We start from the raw sequence: 23,442 nt of genomic DNA on the forward strand, positions 1-23,442 counted from the left end.
CTTACTGAATCGACTTTTTTGTTTTGTAATTAACTGCTGCTGCTGGGGTAAGATAGAGTCTAGAAGAAAGACGTCCACAGTGTCTTCAAAGCCTGATGTCACAGGGGGATTGTCCAAAGATAATATTGTACCGCTTCAGTGGCTTCGGTGTAATAAGGCATTATCAGCCTTTTTCAAATTAAATCTGTACTGTATATATATACACTGTATATATATATATATATATATATATATATATATATATATATATATATATATATATATATATATAATCCAGGGCTGGCAATGGAATGTGAAACAAGCAATGTGATTGGTCAAGCAAGGTTCCAGCTGTCCCTATATTGCATGGATACGGACAGCTGGAGCCTTGTCACATATTCTAATTCACTGCGCTGCCTCACAGAATTTAAAGTATCGGATGGTAGCCATCTTGCTTTTACAGTTACAGATGTACAGCTGTAACTATGAAGCTGTGTGACCAATTACCTGCAAAAAATCCCAAAGTAGTAATAGACATGCCAATTTCGATGAAGTACAATTAAATGAGCTAGAAAATAGCAAAAAAAAAAAATCTTTATACTCAGGTCACTGCATCTGACTTTGTCACTTAAATATACTTTTAGCAGTTTGTAAACGCTACAAAAAAAAACACAAAGACACTTCTGCACATTATCAACCCCTCTCAGACACATACCTTGAAAAATTACTGAAATCCTAGACATTGTATTTATTTTTATTTCTGCACTGTGGCAGGGGAAAAAAAGAACTCGGTGCCGTCTCAACTCCGCCCCCTGGTGTATCTTTCAATGGCAATGTCCACAATAACAAAAATACAGATGTACTTTCTTTTGCATGTTCCAATAAAATTAATTTACTCATCTTAACTTAGTGTGTAGTTCAAAGTTATAAATGGGCAAAGCATGCAACATCCCCCAGCAGTTGCTGCCGACATTCTCTGTCTGGTGTGGACTTGCCCATACATTGAGACTGCATGTTCTGCATCCACTGAATTGTTAGAAGTGTACGGCAAAGCTTTGCCAAGTTATACAGATGTGGAAATCAATTAGAAACAGTTCCAAAACTCAGTTACCCAAGGGGATCTGGCATTCTTTAATAAAAGGCAATATATGCTGCACATTCGTTGTCATGTTATTTGTCCCATCCAATATATTATTTTATTCGTACAGAGTCAAAACAAAGAAAACATGCCTATTCGGGTCTAAAATTCTAACTGCATTTGAAAAATAAGCAGCAGGTTGTTTGAAGCGAGGTGGCTGTACTAGATCGTACCTGTAGTACTGATTTAACTTGGCTACAAATAACAGGAATACTTTTTGTCTGGGCTGACTTTACAGTTTGGTTTCTGAAAGCTGTTTATTTTACATTCTGTTCAGCAGCCTCTGTAGTAGCCTTTTGTTTAATGTGTGATTACAAGATGTGCAAAACAATTACCTTCAACTGTATGTACAGTTTCTTTGGGAAATATCTTGACACGAACATCAGCCGAAATATACTTTTCTTTTTTTGCTTTGTCGTCCATTTCTGGTATTTTACCTCCAATGCAACCTAAATCAAAACAACACAGCACTGACTTTGTCCCACCCCCTACTGTACAGTACAGGTCACAGAAAAGCCAGTACAGACTCACTGATAGGCTGATTAAAACATCATTGTCATTTGAACAATAAACAAGAACGTCAACCGCTTTGGAGTATTTTTTTGTAAATGGCATTTGTCCAAGGACATTTTTTTTTTTTGCCTAAGTGCAAGGCACGTAGGACGGTGAAGGAATAAAAAAAAGCTTATCTACAGAAGGAAGATACGTAGTTTGCGTCGTTTGCGTTGTGCAGTAGTTCATTTAAACAAGTTCTCTTTTTTTTCTTTCCCTACTTGTCCGGTATGCATAAAACTATAAAGCTGTAAATCTCTGAAGAGATTACGTTACAAGTAATTAAAAGAAGAAAAAAACACAATACAAAGTCAAACACAATCAGGAGAAACTTGATCAAATGAGAGAACACCTCAACCATCTGATCTTTAACCCCGTTGTGATAGGGGCAGTGTTGACTTTATCATTATAAAGATTTACTTGTAACTGAGTTCCTGTGAGAAAAACAAAGCATCCACTGTGACACAGCAAAGAGCATTAACTCACCAGTAACTGTCTACTATTATCCTATTTAGTTTAGCTGGTCTGCATTAGGCTGTGTATTGATTTACTCTTTTGTATTAATTGGCCTTGACCTAGTACAAAGTATTTGATGACTGTAGTACAATAAATACTACCAATAATTACACAGCCCACACTAGTGGTAAAAATAGATAATGGAGCAAATCTCTCTAAATGCCTGTACAGTATTTTATACTAATGTGTATACAATCATTGTGGACACTAATGTTTCTGTAACAAATCATTACTAACTAAACACTATTAAAGAGAAGCATTTTAACTCGAGCTCAAATCATTGGCAAGACACGAACTGCACAAGTGCACTACTGTAAAGAGCATTCCTCAGACTGAGTCAACCCTGCCGGCACTACAGTACAGGTCTTTCACCTCACCCCTGGGACTAACAGTATGCAACCTGAGTTTACAGGCATGGAAAAACAAATTCAGCAGAAAATAAGGAGGCGAAGGGACAGAGCTCGAGGCTGTACATGTTGACATGAGTAGATGGTATCTGTATCTGGAGGGAAGACTTTGAATTGCCAGCACTGTCAATATCGTTATTAAGGATAGTATATGTACTGTACAGTATTTAGAAAAGTAAAAATGAAGGATTCAGTTGAGACATTTGTATCTGGTAATGATCAGATCAATGTCGCGGACAATCCACCATGGGTTTACACAGTGATCACTAATTAAAATAGGAGTGCAATGAAGAAGACAGAATGCTTTAATTTAAGAAAGCATAAAACTCCAGTATGTTTCCGCTTTGCTTATTATGGCCGGAGGACATTTTGAATTATTGGAACTGGCATAAAAATTCAAGCTGGCTTGGATTGAAGCCAAAATGTAAGAGCCACAGAAAGTCTTTGCAAGTTCCATATAACTAGGTCATATAATCTTAACTGGAGCCTACTACAATAAAGCAGCTATTTCTACATACTGTTAAGTTTTATGCGGTCAGAGTCTGTAATTTATAATACTCTTAAAACGTCATGTGTGGATGCGTGAGCTTGCCCGTAATGATAAGGGTGCTAGACTGCTGTACTTTTCTATGAAGTAAACAGCAATCTGCAATGTTTGTCTACTGGACTAAGTCTGTAGTCATTTTCAGTTTAATGGATATTCAATACATATACTGTCTTATAAAATATTCTGCCACTTGACCGTTTCATTGTGGTCTCTTTAAAACACAGCCTCTATCTGGCCATGTGAAATCTCAGGAGCAAACAAGCTTTAATAGAGCAGCGTTTAAAAGACAGATAACTGCAACGACTCATTTGAGGATTATTTGCAACTAATCTACGAATGAAAATCCCTATATATGTGTAAGCGATGAGGATCTGACAGCGCTTTCTGAAACCTACAACACATGTAGATGTGTGTTTATAAAACTATTTGACAAAGATTACAAAGGAGCAATGTTAAAGTGCCATTTTCACACTTGCACAGCAGGATGGCAAACATTTTATTTGTGTGGCAGTCTAAAGGTTAAAGGAATTAAAAAATCTGTAATTAGATAAGACTTTTAAAATGTTTCCATGTGTCCCTGAACAGTACCCTGGAGAGCTGTCGTACCAGGCTGTGATATCTGGGATATGAAATCCCCCCATGAGATTTTGAAGAGATTATTTCGATTCCCAGGGGTTTGCTAATAGGATTCCTATTATATCTTCCATGATAAAATGTTTAAAAAGCATTCATTATTTACAGCAGTCAACCAATCAAAAGCAATTATCACTTGTACTTTGCTATCGGCATGCTTTTTTTTATCAAACATGTTCAATCTTGCTTCAGAACGTAAAATTCAGACCGTGTTGCTTTGAAATGCAGCACACCAAAGCATTTTATCAAGAAAAGTATCAACACAATTAGCTTTAAACTGCAGAACAAAGCATGATTAAATGGTCAAATAAGAAATAGCCCTGTTGTGACAAACATGCTATAATAGGCCATCCCTTGTGTGCCAGGTTCCATTCGGCTGTGTCCCAAAAATACATAGAACTATTTCTGGGGAAGTGGGGTGTGCAACACAGATGCACTCACCAGCTACAGATTCCAAATAACCTTTTGCTTTATAGGATTTTATCCTAGCACTTTAGAATATTCTGTTGCTATAGGCAACACCACTTTTTCTCCATAGGCTGGTGGGGCTTGCTGAACCATGATCCTCAATTCAATTGATTAGGCAAACACAACAGAGAAAGAAAAAAAAAAGAAACTACACTTACATGTTCCTCAAACATACAGAGTTTATCTTGAACAGAATGTCTTGCATTAGGCTTAGAACAAACCAGGAAATGGTTAAAGGAAAAACAAAACATAACAAAAACCTGCACCCATATGTCTAACAATAGTAATAAACAAAATCCCAAGTCATGCTTCCATATAGCATGTGGGCTCTCCCTGAGTAATTTCCTTAGATTCTAAACAGTTTCCTGGTTGTGAAAGTACTGCGGATTAAATAAGGAATAACTGGGTTACTCTGACTGTACATGAAATACTCCCCTAGTAGACAGGATGTTCCTGGCCAACTCCAGGAAACTGGCATGTATAAAAAAAACCTATGCCTATCTTTCATAGTGAAACAAAGCTTATCTCAGAGTGGATCGAAACAATAGTACTTTAGAGTTGCTGAAGGAACCACACCACACACATAGATGACCCAAACAAACATGTTGGTGCAGAGTCAAAAGTAAGGGTGTGTCCTGTTTTGAAACTTTTAGTACCTTATAGTACCTTGTAGTCTACCATATGTTGTACATACCAAATGTGTACACACAGGTACTAATGCATCCCAATATGAGCCTTTATAGAACTTTAATTACTCTGAAGTAATTATGAGACACAAACCTCAGCACATTTTACAAGAAAAACATTTTAATAAAATCTCTTATGTCAGTACTGTAGAGAGCTTAATTTACTGTATTAATCTGTTTCAAAACTGTCTGGTGGTTAGAACATTTTTCCTACTGTTCTTTTATTGTTAAGCTGTGTGGCCAGCTATGGGCTCATAAAGCGATTGCAGTCACAGCATATTTACAGTTGTGGCTCGTAAAAGACTACCAGGCAACTTCAAACTATGAAACCAAACCGTGAATGTTAAATAATTAAAAAAAAAAAAACATTGTTACCTTCCACACTGCAACCTAGTTCATATATGTTTTTAAGACAAATACAGATGCTTGGAGCGAAAAGCTATTAGAATGACATGTTCCCAACACCGATTTGATTTGGAGCAATGTAATGTTAAGAAAGACAAGCAATTATCTCAAACAGTGTCACCAATAATAAAATCACACTTCGACAGCAGGTGTCATTTGCAAGGCCTTGGTAGGGCACCATAACTAAAGTGTAAGATTTATGAGACCGGGTGGTAAAAGGTCACAGTAAATTTCACATTCAGAGAATACAGTGACAGGGCAGAGTTAAAGTCATTTTCTAGGGTTACTCAGCTACTCCATCATATTTCCTAAGATAAATACTGTACAGAACATACCTGTGTCAAAAGCTGCAACTGGTAATGCATTCAGAATATATATATATATATATATATATATATATATATATATATATATATATATACTGTGAAACATGCATCAGCATTTTATTTCTATACAGTTCATTTAGAGTACAACAATATGTGGAATTGAAAGTTTTTGTGCTTGTTTTTATAATTCTTTCCCTTTTTATTTTTTAGAAGCAAGCCCAGCTCCTCTTAGTACCTCTATCTATATTGAACTAGTTGTACAATTTAATGGAAAGGGAAACCAGTAATGATTGAAATAAATCATTATTTAATAGTCTTACTTTGTCCATTGTTATTTCCTGAAGCTTGGCTCCGGTCTTCCTCCTTCAGCTCAGATAAGCTGGTCTGATGACTGTGAAGTACCTCGTCTCCGAATAAAACCGAAAGGAGCTTGGACTTAGACCCCGTTCACACTACTGTGCTGGCCCAGGGCCGCCTCAGATTTTGGTCTGCAACCCTGTTCACATTTGCGGTTTAAGGCACCTATGCGCGTTCGCATATGTGACTGAAAAGCAGGCCTAAAATGTGGTGAATTGCTTTATTTTATTTTTTTATGGAACGATAGCCTGCACTCAGAATGGAAGAGATACCGGGATATACAGTAATTTTTGATTTGTAGCTGATGTTTTTTATTGCTATATTTTGTTTTCACTGCAGCACAGTAGCAATGTTATAGTATATATTAATAAAAAAACATATTTATTATTGACTATTTTGACTTAATGTTATGGTGTGTAACGTGGTGATGGTCCGAGCTTATCTCCACCCACAATCACATTATTTTCGTAAGAACACCAAGGTATTTACAACGCAGGAAACAGCAACTTGCTAGTGTTCACAGGTATAAATATTTATTTTCGTAATGGATACTTCACTCAGATTGCAAATGACTAGCAGGTTGTACATAAAAGGACTGACATTCACAAGACAAGCTCACGACTGACCAACTAATACTACTGCTCCCTCCTAAGGAAAGACACAATTAATTAATTATTCAATAACCGGTTACACCTGGAATAACATACAAAAATCATATTCCTATGATCCGTGCTACTGAGCTACATAATCAGATTGGTAATGCGATACGAAAAGGCGGCACCAAGTTTGCTCTGCGTTCATATATATGTATAGGCCGGCCCTGGTCCCGGATTGCAGGCCCTGGGACACATCGAAACGGTGGCATAAATCTAGGCCGGCCCTGGCCTGCCTTTTCTTTTTTGGAGCATTCACATACGAGAAAAGGTGGCCCTGGGTCACCTTAAATCACAAGTGTGAACAGGGTCTATAGACCAAACTACTAAGCCTGTTTGCATGTCACCACTGACATGCAATATCTATTTTGGAAAACAGAAATGGTCTTTGCACAGTTTTGCTTCTTACATGCAGGACAACATAAATGGCCTGCTCTGAGTTTTAATGGGAATCTTACAGTTAATTCAATTTCTGTCTCTCCATGCCCTCATAAAAGTTTACCACAGTAAATCTGCAGGTTTCCATTTCTTGTGGTATCCATCTATATTGCAATTTGCAGCAAAATCCAAGGAGATCACGTAGAAAAATGTGTGTTGATTTAAGATAGATTGGCTTCCACATATATCAGGTTGATGTTTGAGACCAAAAAGGTTTTGTTTGCAAAGTGTAGCTGTGTACATTGGAGACATTAAAATAGGGGGTAATAAGATGCCATCCCAGAGGAACTAAGATGCACTGGGACACCCCCCTATATCAGCCTTTGTTAATGTTAGTCATATACATGTCAGCAAGGGATTTTAAGCTGGTTTTCTGCAGTATCACTTCAAGCATTGCAGCAACTGCCGTGGGAGATTTCACAGTGAACAAAAAAAACATTATTAAAATATAAATGGGTTTAAAAAGTGAACCAACTAAACTAGAGCTCTCACAAGCCCAGATGCCAGTTATATAAATCCACTGCCTTTGACATTATTCACCCAAATGAACTACTCCCAAGAGAAATCAGCATCCCAAACTCCACTATCAACCTATAACAATAGAGGTTTTTGTTTATCTTCTATATTTATACAGAATAAAACACCAAAGTATTTACAATATATTTACAAGAAACTAATCTGGAATGCTAATTATTTGCAATTTTAAATTTAGGTTTGACACCCATACAGGACTACCGACAGGGCTAATTCATCACACAGCTGAAAAACGAAATGCTACCCAAATCTTTATTTGTTTCATTTATATTTATGTTGCATATTTCAAAAGGGATATATTTTCTTAGTTCTGTTACTGTACATACTCTTTAATTTACATATTGTATGCTGTGCATATTTTTGTTTCCACAGATCTCGGTTATATTTATTATGTAGAAATGAGAAAGCCAGATGTTCATTTCTCTAAACATGTTTTTTTTGGTCCAGTGCTAGGTCATGCAGTGATTCAGGAAACTACACAAGAAGTCTTGTGACTTCTTTACAATAAGTTACGTTTGTATTTTTTTCAGAACCTGATTTTAATAAACGCAAGAGAAGCTTGACACAGGGCCTATGTGATTTTGAACCGACAAGGAAAGATCAATAAAAAAAAAAAAAAAACAACTGTCTGAATACAAAGTATTTCATTACATATTGATACACATGTCTGAGAATATCTGATTTGTACTGTATATTCTTAACATCCCCTTTTATATGTTCAAGGATGATTACTGAATGCGTTTCCACCAAACTACCTAATTAAAACTATACAAACAAAATCACAAAGTAAAAAAAAAAAAAAGCTGTAAGATATAGGATTCTGCCTGTAGAAACACATACAGTAACTGCACACCACAGTGTGATCTAATGTTCGAAGCTCAATTGCCAGCTCAGCACAACTCCTCTCTTGTCCCCCCAGCTGTTTCAACCTATACCAACCTCAATTGACATTCGTTAATGTTTATTTGTTTTGCAAAAACAATGATTAAAAAAAAAAAAAATCTACAGATCAGTATTGTTATGCCAATATTTTACTGATGTAAATTGACACTGTACTTTAAATTACTATCAGCTGTTCTTGTAATAAGGAGTCTGACCATACTCCAATAAATACATACTTGTTGCCACGGTCTAGTTTCAGACATTTTAAAACACACACATTCTAGTTTTAGTGATCACTTTCAAGGTAATTGATTTAGGAGACAGTGAGTGGTATTTCAGCTTCAGCTTTCACACTTAAAGTGATTATAAACAAGCAGAATGTTCATGTTATGTACACTTTATGTGCATGTATTTTTGGTCTCTTTTGTGTTCTATTCCATTTTTATAACTTCAGCTACATTGTCCTCAGTGCCTGACAACAGCAGTAATATGTTATTCCCATATAAAGCACGCTTCACTGCAAACAATGCTTTTAAAACTAACATATTCAAGTAACAGACCAAACTGAATTCTCCAGGGGGTGAATTTTTACAGATAAGTTAAATGTATACGGGTTTGAGGATTTTACTGACCTCTAAGCTCAACGTCCTCATAGTTCTTAGCATTGGAATGAACACCAAACAATGCAATATGTTACAAAGTTTGTTAATCAAACTACAAAACTGTACCTCAACAAATCCAAGCAGTGTTTAAAACCTACAGAAATAACGAAAGAAAGACTCCAGATTTGCAGTAGAATCCATTCAGCTCAGTAAGTGCTGGTCTTGTAACTCCATAGATTACCTGGAAGACTGAGACTGGCTGCGTTTTATTTTTCTCCTGTTTTAAATAGGCCAGCTTAATAAAACGCAAGACAGCGTTTGGTGCTCATAAGGATGAGGTAAAAGCCAGATGATCTTGCTTTTACTGATGCTGTTGAAATAAAATAATGTAAATCTATTTTCTGTTGTGCTTGTCTCGTGTCTGGTCTTTGGTTTTAGTACTGAACGTGTGCTTGCAGAAACAATCCTGTAAAAAGAATATGTATTCTGAAAGTTAAAAACAATTGCTGCGGAATTTTCGAAACATATTAGCTTAAAAGTCAGTTGACCAAATGGGAAAGGATTCATTTCAAGTTGCATTAAATCACTTGTGGTACACATATTTCTTCCCTGCAGCGAGTTACACAGTCCGCTGCAGATAATTAACCCTGTTACCCGAAGAGCAACGTTATCTAGCCATGTGCAGAAAAGTACGATTTCCACGAAAATAAATGGCTCTTGTTAAATTATTTGCAGAACTATATGTTATGTAAAACGCGATTATCTCCTCACACTGCAACTCACTTTCCAACAACTTCAAACTTCCAACAGTGGTACTATTTTGTACTGCGGCAAGCACGAATGTTATTAGTCTTAAACATGTAAACTTTGACAGGAGAGGTGTGACACAGAACAAGCTACAATCAACAGTCAGAACAATTGCTACAGCACTCAACAATTGCTACACCGAATGCAGCAGTTGCCGGGGGAACACGTAGTAGCCGTTTTGTGATAGAAGGCTTTATCCCGTCGCTTTTGCATAAAAAAAAAAGATTTAACACGTATACATTTTGTACAAAACCTGTGTTTTTACAACATGCACACATTCCGGAATACTTGCTGGAATAAAAATACAGAATTGTTTATTTACCATAATGCTCCTACTCTGGCTGTGCTTTTCTGGTTCTGATAAACTTTTATCCACAGCAGTTGTTGTTGTTTCTGTGCCCAACATAATCACACTGCCCAGTCCGCGATGGTATTCAGGTTGCTCTGCTCTCAGTTCAGGTACATACCTCGAGCACTGTATGTTCCCGACGTGTTACCACTAGAAACTACTATTATTACCGATTACTATTGGTGTGTCTAGAGCCGCCGAGCATAGCAATGTGTCAGTAAACCACGCCTCTTGCATTGCCTGCCAACTCCTTTTAAGTTAACTCTTTCCACACTCAGCCCTGAAAGAACTATATATATATATATATATATATATATATATATATATATATATATATATATATATATATATATATATATAGTTGCGATGTATGTGCTGTAGAAATAAACTGGGGAGAGACTTTAAGAATATTTCCACGTTTATTGTTTACATTGGCATTCAAGCAATCTGCCCTCAGTTCATTCATTATTTTGTTAGAATGTACAGCTGTTGAACATATTTTAAAATCGGCTTGATTTCAAAGTCCCCAAGGCAAATCAAGGTATTTTGGCAACATACAGTATATATTTATCTTGCAAGGATATACAGTAAATAACACAGGAGCACCATGCAGCATGTATAGCTTCTCATGAAAAATGCCCAGTTTTTTTTTTTTTTTTAATAAATCATTATTTAAATTATTTTAATACCCAAGCCTTCATTAGACCTGTGGTGTCTTGCTGTGTACTTGCAGATAATGAGACGGACGTCATGCTAGGTTGAACTGTAAACAAGTTTACTGGGAGTACGGTACAAATACAAATTATTATTATTTGTTTATTTAGCAGACGCCTTTATCCAAGGCGACTTACAGAGACTAGGGTGTGTGAACTATGCATTAGCTGCAGAGTCACTTACAATTATGTCTCACCCAAAAGACAGAGCACAAGGAGGTTAAGTGACTTGCGCAGGGTCACACAACGAGTCAGTGGCTGAAGTGGGATTTGAACCGGGGACCTCTTGGTTACAAGCCTTTTTCTTTAACCACTGGACTACATGCAGACATGTTGCTGGTTAGGAGCTCTTTTTTTGTCATAATGAAATCATGTTTTGGGATATACACAAATCAAGCATGTCTTTTAAACTTGCACATTCTTAAGAACATACTAAAAACCAGGTCACTACACCTTTAAGTCAATAAAAAAAAAACCCTCCTGGGAAGAAGCCAGGCCTCACTAGTGGCCACAATTTATAAATGCCTGATATCTGAATGAGGCGTGCTCAAGGCTATCTTATTGTGCTTGCCTTTAATCCCACATTTTACAAACAGAATTGCACCAGTTTTCTGTTTTTTTTTTCATTTTATAACCCCTCCTCTATAATATAATGTTTCACACTCAGTCCTCAACTTCTTTCTGTTTTAATATCAACATACCTGTACTTCAATATTGCACAGATTCCAGAGTTAAATTCTTGCCTACATTTTCTTATAGGCTTACATTAAATTGTGGTATCACAGCGGCCCATCATGGTTGCGCTTTAGAATATGCTTAATTAATTAAGCATGGACTGCTTGTGAAGAATTCATAAGCTGCTAATGAATTAATGAGACAGCTTATTGAATTTGACACTAAAAATATCTCCTCATAAATTCTTGATGAAGAAGCATTACACATCACAGTGGTTTCCAAGAGAATGATTGCCCTTATGAATTATTTAAACATTGTCATAGCATTGTCAAATTTGACTAAACTCTAGAACTCGTACTCTAACACATTCAGCTTGGAATACTGTCAGGGGTATATGGGGTTTACTTTGTTCATAACAAGTTCATATGCAGATGTTTTGGTGTTATTGTTTTTTTTGGTTCATATAATTCATGATCAGGATGTGACATGCATCAGGGTCCTGACACCAGACAACTGATACACTAGACACCTAGTGGAAGAGCCCCATACAGTACGGTTTACCACATTGACTCATATCAGTGTAACAGCGACTGACCACAGCACTCAACCACTTTAATTACTTTAGCAGAACCTGGATGCCCTAGTGCCCTATAAGGATCAGATGCACCAGACGATTTTTGTCAACACCTTCAATAGCCTGTAAATGATTCTTGTCATTAACCACCGCCAATCTCACTCAGGAATTATGTGATGAATATTTCTCTCCATGTTACTTAAAGCATTCCCATACTAATTATAAGGGACAGTGGAGTTCACAGTTAGCAATACAATTTAATTGTAATTTACAGTGTACATGTGTGGTACCTCCACTGTTTGCTTTCAAACATTGCTTCCACAAGTCATCCCATTTTTGTGTAAAATCTTTTGCAGAGGTCTGAACTCAGCATCTTGAACTCAGATGGCATTAATAACTAGAATGTCCATCAACTCTAACTCCATAAACTCAATTTGCTGATTTATCTCAAAATTCATTTAAACCAAGATGCAATCTAGTTTTACCAGTACCATAATATTTCTAGCTAGTAATTTAGCCAGATATGATATGATATTTTTAATTTAGGATATAAATATAATAAAGGAAAGTCCACTGAGGCAAGTCAGTTGCTGATCTAATTATATCATTGCTGGCTAATATTATACCTACCCACTGCTAATACAAACCTAGCCTTCCTCTGTCTCATTCACCATTCTTTCGTTGACCTTGTTTATGTTAACTATGTTAAAGGTTTGTGCAAAGTGTCTAGCTGAATTCACTTTAGTGTTTTGTTCTAATGGTGTCAGATATGTATTCATATTTATTGTCTGTCTTGTTATACTAAACATGGGGTTTCCTCCAAATTCTCAGGGATGTGCACGTGTTTCATGAATGTGTTTAACTTGTGTTCATTTACAGTAATAAAAAGAAAACTGTCGAGATCAAGCACTGTTGGTGATATTGTTTGTTCGATTGCAAATTTCAATAACCTAACTGCTCCTACATTATTATAATTGACAAACCATATGGGTAGAAATAAAATGCTCACCTTTAGTAATGGCAATATGTTACAAATACAATCCCAACAGTTTGGAGATCATAGTGGAAACACTACCTAATCCTAACCTTAACTCCAAATTGACAGGGTCATATTTTAATTATCCTCAATGAACCCCAAGCAAATAGATTACATTGAAAGTAACAGTCACACCCACTCACACTTTATAAGACCACTATAGCTGTTCATTGTGTGCTAGCAATTTCCTTCACTATTCAGTTAGAGAGTGATCTCCTAGGGGCCTCAGTTTGCACCTAATTAACCACTAAGCGACCTCAGTGTACCAGCAATGGCAAAACAGTAGATTTCAGTGCCCTTTTCACACTTTTCCTGATACAAGCAGCGCTACTGAACGATACATGGTACTGCTACTACAACGGATCATCATTGTGTTGGAACACAGCATTGCAGCCGTCACTGGATTGTCATCTTTTGGTAAGTGTATCCTATCAAAATCTGCATCTGACTTACAATGTATTGCCAGGCTTGTTAGTGATTTACATTAATTACGTACATTATTTCACACAATCATCTTCCCTGCACATAAAAAAAAATAATACAAAAAAATAAAAAAATGTTTTGCTTATTGTTCAAGGCCCATTATAATTGTTGGGTTTCAATGGGTCAAAAAACTAATAATACAAGTTGATTCAAGACTTTACAGTCAGTATATATTTTGTAAAACATCAGCACAATAGCATTAGTGTTTTAGCACAATGTACTGTTTGGGAAGTTAATAATTTGCATCGATTTTCAAGAAGCCTTGCTTTTGTTGTAACCAGTCCTTTTTTGTGAACATGGATTACAGTGAATGCAGGGATTCATTGGGGTCCTGCTGCTGGACGATTACAGTGAGTCGTGTGTGCTTGACTCCCTCCGGCTCCACAGAGAGTGCTGCATTGGTCTTGTATTGCGCCATATTGAGCAGGTGCCTGGTGAGTCAAGGCAGAGACATCACAGTCTGATCCCTTGCCTCCAGGGTTTTACTGCTTGGTATTAGCAATTCAAATTATGCTGAAGTGTGGTAAAATACTATTAAAAAAAATTGATTTAAAAAAAGACTTGTTTGTTCTTTTAATTATTGTTGACTTACAGTTCAAATTACATGTTGTTTATTGGTTTTAAAACATCAATTGCCTCAAAAGAAAATCTAAGGAAATAAAAAGTCATCAAAACCCGCTAAAAAAAAAAAAAAAAAAAAAAAAAAAGGTTGGTAATTATCTAATAGTGCCACAAGTCACTTTTCCAAACAGCATTTAATGAAAATTGATTTCCTTAAATCAAGCTCCGTTTCTGTTTAACAATGAGGCGTAAGTCGGAACACTGAGATTCACTCAGTCATCCTGTTACCTTGTTATATTTGAATAAATGCAAAGATGGATTCCAAAGTGGATCTGAAAAAAAAACTAGATTAAGGGTTAGGATTAAGGTTAGGGCTAGGGCTAGGGTTAGGGCTAGAATTACCGTTAGGGCTAGGGCTACACCATGAGCTTTCATGAAGTACTGCAGTTGTTTCATGAATTATGGCAGCTGAATAACCAATGACCATGCTGATGAGTGAAATAAACACAGCACTCTGTGTATGTAATCTTTTTATAGAACAAGTCCAAAGTATTCCAAATAACCTGAATTAAACAATTGAAATGTGTTTCCATAAAGGAATTATATTGTTTTTACTCTGCTGTTCATTGGTCTAAATAATTATGATTTGTAAATCCAATTTATGTTGCCTAAGAGGTATACTGTATGTGTTTTAATTTGCTGTTTGGTATTCAATCAAATCATGAATTTGTTTTAAGGGGCTTTGACTACAAAGAGACTTGAAAGGTTTTTTTTTAATCCCTCATTATTTTGGATGGCAGTAGAGAAAGTAAGTCATTTTTAAGGCACAAATTACAATTGTACTGCTTCATTTGCAGGATCTAGTGTACGATAGATATAAAAATCTACACAAGCGATTCGCTTACATCCTGAGGAAAGAAGCCCAGATCAAGCTGTATTAAATTTGCTAAAACCACTAAATAACTGTGAGCATCTGTCTCCCATTTGTCAGCCAAGATAAGAAACACAACACATGTTTGTGCCTCCAGACTTTTTACTCAATGAACACATTCATTGCATTACATATATTTAAAATATGCAAACATTCATAACTGTTAATGAGCCAATATCATGCAAGATGTTACATGCAGCAGTGAGATTAATGACTTTTCAGCGTATGCGTGTTTTACAGTTAATGATGTGTTTCCCCAATGACACCAAGCAATATAAACTGCTGGCAATAGGTGTCACCTGAAATGCAACTGATGAATAAAACCCAACAGACTGTTGGTTTTAGTTTTATTAGGGTATTTTTAGACATCATTAAAACGTAATTTTATATTTTTTTGTGAAATGCCTACTGCAACGATTGTTTGACTTGGGTGACCTTTTCCATAACTGTCTCTCACATCCCCGTTATTCTGTCCTCTCACTTCTGCCCTCTGTCCTCTCTCTGCTGTTGCTCCCCTAACCCCTCTAACCTCATCCCTCTGCTTCTCCCCCCCTCCCACTCTCTCCCCTCCCGCACACTCTCTGGTGCCCTCTGGAACTCTTCTGCTAACAAAGCTGATTTCATCTCTGCCTTTGTCTCCCACCTCTCTCTAGATTTCCTTACTCTCACTGAAACCTGGCTCTCTCCTGATAACAATGTAACTCCTGCTGCCCTGTCCTCTCTCTACATCCTGTCCTTTACTCTGCGTCTCACTCGACAGGGAGGTGGGACAGTTCTTCCGACGCCTCCTCAAGACACACCTCTTCAGACAACACCTGTAAAACTCAACTCCTCCCTTCTGGACAATATAGCACTCTGCCTTTAATGCACTTTAACTTGCACTTATCTGCTCCCTATTTTACTGTATTTAATCCTGCACTTAACCCAATATGTAGAATTTTGTATTTCACTTGCAGTTGTATCTAACCCTGATGTAACTATCAACACTGTTATCTGCTCTTGAACTGCCCCGATATCAAATCATACTGTGTTTTGTATTTACTCTTATTAGGACTGAAGTCATTGTATTTTGTATCTTGCTCTTAATTGTATTGCAATTATTGATATGTATTTTTTGTATACAACTGTAAGTCGCCCTGGGTAAGAGCATATGTTAAGAAATAAATAATAATAATAATAATGTTGAAAGAGCAGAAACAATGTAAGCTATGCAATTAAAGTACGATCAGCATTTGCCCCTTGAATAGCCGTGTAAACCACCAGTGACCTTTTCTATTTTACTGGTGGATGTTGGCATGATAGCATTTTAAATCTATTGTGTACGCAAGATGGAAAAAAATTATAAATAAATAAAAGGATACCACGTACTTGGTAACTAATACATTCACATTCCTTTACTTGTATAGAAATTACAATGACTGGGTCGTCATTGATGGTCTATTTTTGGTAGTTACTCACACACACACATCAGATAGAGAGAGACACTGGTACCTACTGTATTTATGAACCTGTTAAAGCCTATTTAGAAAGTAATTTAATATAGTTTGGTATTCATGTCACTTTTCTCAAATGTTTGCTTGCTGTGTTTTCCCTCCTTAGAGAGCAGTTACAAGTTTAATTTATAAAGCCCACTACCTTTTCAAATATTTAAATAGCAAATTAAAAAGTCTAAACAATAGATTTTGAATTCTAGAGTTAAAAAGCACCTTATCAGGGTAAAGTTTACAGGACCACATTGCACATCTCCAGAGGTCTTGACTTTCTATTTCCCCTTGTTAATTAATTGCTTGCTGAATGTAACTAACTCTGCGAGTGGTAATTTGTGAAAACGATAGATTGTAAAGCCACAAACCACATTCTCTATTTTTTCCCTTGGCTGTGGATATTATTGGATTCTTGAAGCTAAATCTTTGAAGTAAGATCTAAGCAGTAAACTGGGCCACAGGGCGCCACAATCACCCAGCTTTATAACCGAGTGGCCTTTTATCTTCTTAGACCCTGCCACTATAAACGGAGGTTCATGGAGTTCATAAAGGGACTGCACACTGACTTCCGTTCTATAGTTTGGTGACCTGTGTTTTATTTCCTGCTGGGGATGCTTTTAAGTGTACATTATTAGGCTTCCAAACTCCAAAGTTGACAAGCATCATCCCTGTGTCAATACAACTGACTTTTTCAAAAATGGCCACCTGAAGCATTTCTTTAAAAACTTTCAAAATCTTTGGTCAAATGTAAAACTAGCTTATATTGCTTGTGACCTTTGACCTCTCTAAGGTCAAATGTTAAACTAGCTTATAACTCTTTACAGTGCACATAAGGTTATGGTTACTATACAACACACTTAGGAACCCATATATGCTCTATTCAAAAATTACCTTGATCGTAACCTTTGACCTCTCCTTAAGGTTAAATGTAAAATTAGCTTATAACTCCTTACAGTGTGTAGATAGAGTCATGGTTACTATGGTGTTGAAGTTATAAAGCATCATGAGATAAGGAACTAATGCAGTATTTTGAATTGAAACTGCTCCATAAAACTGATCTGTTACTGACACTTGTGCTGCAATGCTACAGCTTGCCAAAATGTCCAACTGGTACTGAGCTTGGAAGCTGTAAAACTGCCTGGCAGTTCTAGTTATTACTAGTAGTAGTAGTAGTAGTAGTAGTAGTAGTAGTAGATTTTACATTTATTTGAATCCCTTATCCAATTAATTGCCAAGTTGCAAAAGTAACATTTTATAGGCACTATGCACAGAGGTTGCATGATGAATCAATGATTGGTCTCCTCTCTCTTTAGTCCTAATCATCAGACAACACAGATAATAATACTACAAAAAGCATTTTTAATATTGCACAAGCAAAGCTAACAAGTGTGAGGACTTCCACATAGTGAAATTGTTTATAAAGGGTAGCTGATCTGGCAAACCTGGTTATATACGGGAACCAGGTAGAAAACCCTCCAGGGACAAAAAGCATGTAACCCTATCATTAATTTCTTAACTTTCAGTTTCTTTATTTTTAATGTAGCAGTGCCCACAGAACCACCCCCCCCCCCCCCACCACCATTCCAGGTCCGTTCCACAAAACATTTTAAGTCCCTTCACACGACCAGCCTACAAAGCAAGGTTTCACTGTATTTATTTAAACAGAAGAACTATTATTATTTTCTAAACTTAAAACTGTAAATTTACTCAAGATATGAACTATATGCAGAGTTAATCTCCTTTAGAATGTTGGGTGAGAATCAATACATGTAGGGATATAGCCATACATGTGTATGTCGCACTTTACATTTTCCCATATATCTGGAGAATCACTTCTCCAGTTGTGAGAAAAAATATGAATTGCCATTTCTTATTCTATAATTTTCTGTGCATACTGTTGATTTATGTCATGATCATCAACTTTTGTTTCTCATACTAATAGCTCTAATTGGTGGGGGATTTATGCTATTGACATACTTGTTACTAAAGGCAAAATTGATTATTAAATATTCCTTCTGGATTACTTTACATCTTACAGTCCCCTTCACTGCTATACTGTTAAACCAAGAAGATGAAAGCTTAGCAGCTGACATCTTTATTTTGCTATTCTCCTCAAGCAGTAATTTTTAATGAGAGGTAGTTCTCTTCATCTGAGACTAACTGATTCAGTTCCTCTGGCAGTTACTGGACCCACAGAACAGCTGTTTACAGCTGCATATTGGCAAGGATCTGTGCAAGTATTATTTGGGGACTGATCATCGACTTTCCAGATATATCCTGCTTTGTTAAAATGTATAAGCCTACGCTGCGGCCGAATGAAGTAAAAAGAAAATCACAGAAAAGAGGAAATCACTTAACTCTAGTGACCACTAGATTTCTTTTTCATAACATGGTATCACTGGCAAGAGAAGGTCTAGGTGAAATTATAAAGCATGTTATGACTGTATGTTCTTTACACAGTTGACATGCCTTTCAGTTTCTGTGACAGTAACTTCTGACTGTACTCAGCACTTATAAGCTGCACCTACTCATTATGTGTTGTTATGCCTGTTTGTTCTCTGCAGAACAGCTAAGACTCAAATGCATAATACCATAGTCCATGAGAAGAAACACCCATTTTATCAGGTAATAAGACTGCATAAATGCCTAGGGCCTTGGGAGATATACAGCATATCATCTAAAATGCACCAGTAGCCCAGCATTTTGGTATCACAAGTTGCTCTTAGGAGTATTATCTGTGGCCTTCACTACATCCCCATCTAGAAAATTAAAGGCAACTGCTACCTAATTTGTTGCACACTGCAGAGATCATTTAAGTGTAGCCTTTTTTTTAATTGCCCATAAATATTCCACAGGATTAAGGTCAAGCTAAAGTAGGTTATTAATCTAAACCATGATTAATCTGTCTTCTTTTTTTTTGTTAGTGTAGGATATAGGCCTTATGTCAAAATGGCAATGTCATCATGAAATGTAAACCAATATACCTTTCTGTGTATAATAAATCATGTATAAGAAATTACATTTACACGTATACATTTTATGTTTAAAAGCAGTACCAAATCTTCATTTTGTGATTAATAAGACATTTTGTTGTGTTAAGGGTTCTCTTGTACATGAAACAAACCACTTTACTTCACAATTCTTCCACACAAACATCATGTATCTCTTATAAAATAATAATCTTATAATTATTTGATGAAACATCAAATAAAGAAGCTATAAAACTCAGCTTATGATATACTTTCCGTTTATTTTCCCCATACTGCGTTTACAAAGCATTATGATGTTCATCGAGAAATGGGAAAGTGATAATATACATAAATTAATTTCACAACGCCAAGTCTGAGGTGCTTAAAAAACCCTCAGTTTATCTCTTTTTTATCAGGTATACCCACTTTTCAAGGGATCATACAAGACAGTGTTTTTTGCAACCAGTAAACCTTATAGTTTCTACATTCCAGTTTTAAAAAGCCACAAGGAACAAATAGAGAATGTATTACAAGACAGAATGTTTTTTATAACATGGTATTTGTATCTAGATTGAATAAGATGTGAGTGATACACAGAGATGATGGAGAGAAGACAGGAAACAACACCAATTTAACAATTATGTGATGAGGAAGCAAATTTCATTGTCTTGCAATATTTAAAAATAATTCTACAATATTCTGTAAACTGGATAGGTATATAAAAAAAAATCTTCACAGAATGATTTCTGGGAGCTTAAATATTGGGCAACTGTTGTACAGGGATAATTAAACAGCATTTTTTATTCATATACTAAGTACAGTGGTAATTTAAGGATACATAAAGACCTTTTTATTTGATTGTGTTACATGTTCCCATTTGTTGCTACATGTGAAGCCATCTTGAGGCAGGGAATGCAATTTAAAAGTTTAAAAAAGTGGTCAAAATGTAAAAAAAAAAATAGTAACAAACAAACAAAAAAATACACACACCTTATGTAAACAGTTGTAGCAACACATGGGAACATATTACACAATAAAATAAAAAGGTCCTTATGTGCCCTTTAATAGTCAGTAAAACAAATCCACACAATATAATTATAAAGTAAACCTAATGGAGCTAAAACGTGACCAGGTTTTGCCATTAATTACACCGTAACCATAGTATTTTGAAGTTACTTATTTGATGTAACCGAGTCGCTTACATTTTTAGATGCAGTGCCTATGCCATCTGAAACAATGTTCATGACTAGATCTGCTGTACATGTGTAAGTCTGGTAATTGGCAATTCAATGTGGTATGTAACCTGTACTGCAGTAAATTAATAAATCAGGAAGCAAATACATGAATAAATAATACAACCAGAAGGCTGGGGTTTCTGATTGCTGTATTTCAACATGTCACTCTTGTTTCAATGCATATGTTACAACCCCCTGTTGGGAAGTCCTCCTCTTCTTTTAGTTTCATTAGGTCATCTTTATTATGCTACTTTGTTAGCGCACATTAGCATTTGAGGTTCCACTGTGTTTCTGTTGTCCTTCATTTTGGGCATTTTAGTGCATTATTTCATGGCATAAGGTCTCAAAGTACTACTAGAACCAAATGAAACAGTTTTGCATAATGAGTTTCTCTCTGTGAACCATTTTTAGGTGAATAAATTGATGGAATGTACTGACATAATCACAAAAAGCTGTGGTGTGTGCGAACACACCTGGTCCCCTAATGAATAATATACCAGTGTGATTTGTTTAAAGACAAAGCAAAGGTTGTTGTGGGGGCTCACAGCAGAAGGTGTTGAATAATTAATAAATAGTCAGCATGATTCTAGACGTCCAGTCTAACCCTGTTTTTGTATCGGACTCATATCAAAAAAGTTTGACTTCTGGCTGTGGTAGGAGGCGAGAACATTTAAATGTTATTTCTGAATATTAAAGTAGACAATCAAAGAGACCAGAATAGAAAATAGATTGTGGTACACTGATACAGTTTAGTCTACTGACTGACTGTCCCTTTTTCAAATACAGGAACTGACAGTTTTCAATGCAGTATTTAGAAAAAATATCACGCTATTAACTGGAATGAGAATGCTGAAGTCTAAGTGGTCAAGTGATTTTTGAGTTTAGTTAAAAAGAAGACAAGGAAGTCAAGTTATACAGACACAATTCAAATTTCAGGAAATGCTTAAAACAGAAAATGCAAAGTAGAGGGAAAAAAACTTTAGTTCCTTTAAGTGATATCTGCGGTTATCTAGCTAATTGTAACAGTTGTTCTATATATATATATATATATATATATATATATATATATATATATATATATATATATATATAAGAAAATAGTCTCTGTTTAGTCATCAACCATGTTGAGTAAAAGACAAACCAAAGTCCACTTGTTAGTTGTTTGCAGAGACTGGGTGGGTCGCACACTCAGGATGGCTCAATTGTATCCTTATTTCGTTTTTTTTTGTGTCTTGAAAAATCCTGTTATTTTTTTAAAATAATTCAATGAAAATTATTTATTATTTATTTTTATTTACAGCAAGTAGTCCAAAAAATAGGCCTATTTTAGTAAATGATCTTATCTGACAGCACCTTGATGTCATCAGCAGCTGATTCCAGCTGTGACTAGACAATTAAAAGTAATGAGCACCTCGCTTTAGAAAATGAAATCATATAGGAATCCGTTATTCAATTTTTGATAGAAGCGTTTCTACAGAAATTACATCCCTTGAGCATGATGTTAGGTTTGAGATATCAGCTGTGGTGATGTAATTGAAAATATGCTAAATATAATCTTCCCCTTGTACAAAATGTAAAACGTTTTTTTTCAGATATAAATGCATTTGTCTAATTTAAAAAAAATCACATTGAATCAAATATGATCTATGATGTAGGTTCCTGATGAACAATAAAATAGTGAAGGAAGTGTAATTTGTCTATAATTAAAACATGAAACCAATACCATAAGACTCCATTCTAACACATTTTTATTATTGCAACTGACCTTTCGTCTCGTAGATATGGAAATGCAATGTCTTTGATAAAGACATGTATAATTCTTGTGCTTTTCCATACTCCCTGTGTTTTTTCGAGACAGCCATTAAAGACATTAAGGCCCCTAGAGCCAGTTGTGTGATGTACAGCAAAGTCATTTTTGTGACAGCTAAGGTAAGGGGACAGCGCTTAACAGCTGAAGGGAGGAAAGCCAACTGTTTTTGAGGGAATCTGTTAGCTGGCAGATAGCCGATAAGCTAACCCAATCAGTACCACCACTGCACCAAACTTAATCCAGGCATACCATTAAAACATGTGTCGCTATTGGAGAAAAGCAAGCTGACTATTCCTCATGCCTACTGGCATTCCCTGAAAAGATCATGTCATTTCTTAATTCCGTGACATTAATTAACAATTCAGAAATGCTTAACCACCAATAGAACGTCTTTATAAGAAGAATGTTTATTAACCTATTCAAAACAGTATACAGTAACAGAATGCGAAGTCGCTTATTGTGGATGGTTTTATTACTTTTATTGGTTGTCCAGAAATGTTAAAAAAGCTAGCTGCAGAAACATCCACCCACAGACAAATACGCTTTACAGATAACAACAACCCCTCTTGTATGGAAGTAAATGTTCTGTGTACTGGTACAATTAACACTCGTGTGGATCAGTTCATCCTCCAGTGCAGCAGCATCAACTACTATAAATTACACATCGCATTATGTTGTTTCACTTGGGTGAA

At 36.0% G+C, this 23,442-nt stretch overlaps 1 protein-coding gene across 3 annotated transcripts in view; it reads right to left on the minus strand.

Moving 5' to 3' along the window:
- LOC117415096 (transmembrane and coiled-coil domain protein 3-like) overlaps window positions 1-23,442 on the minus strand; it is a 48,824-nt gene that overhangs the window by 19,715 nt on the left and 5,667 nt on the right. Inside the window, exon 1 of one of the 3 annotated variants that reach the window (XM_034025058.3) lies at window positions 10,253-10,491. The exons of 1 other annotated variant lie outside the window; for it this stretch is intronic. In XM_034025058.3, coding sequence (XP_033880949.1) covers window positions 10,253-10,336 — 84 coding nt within the window. In that variant the 5' untranslated portion in view covers window positions 10,337-10,491. Of the gene's footprint in view, window positions 1-10,252; window positions 10,492-23,442 lie in introns of those variants that run through there. One more of the 3 variants, XM_059027270.1, reaches the window with a different exon arrangement.

The sequence above is a fragment of the Acipenser ruthenus genome, chromosome 7 (genome assembly GCF_902713425.1).
Source record: "Acipenser ruthenus chromosome 7, fAciRut3.2 maternal haplotype, whole genome shotgun sequence".
NCBI lineage: Eukaryota > Metazoa > Chordata > Actinopteri > Acipenseriformes > Acipenseridae > Acipenser > Acipenser ruthenus.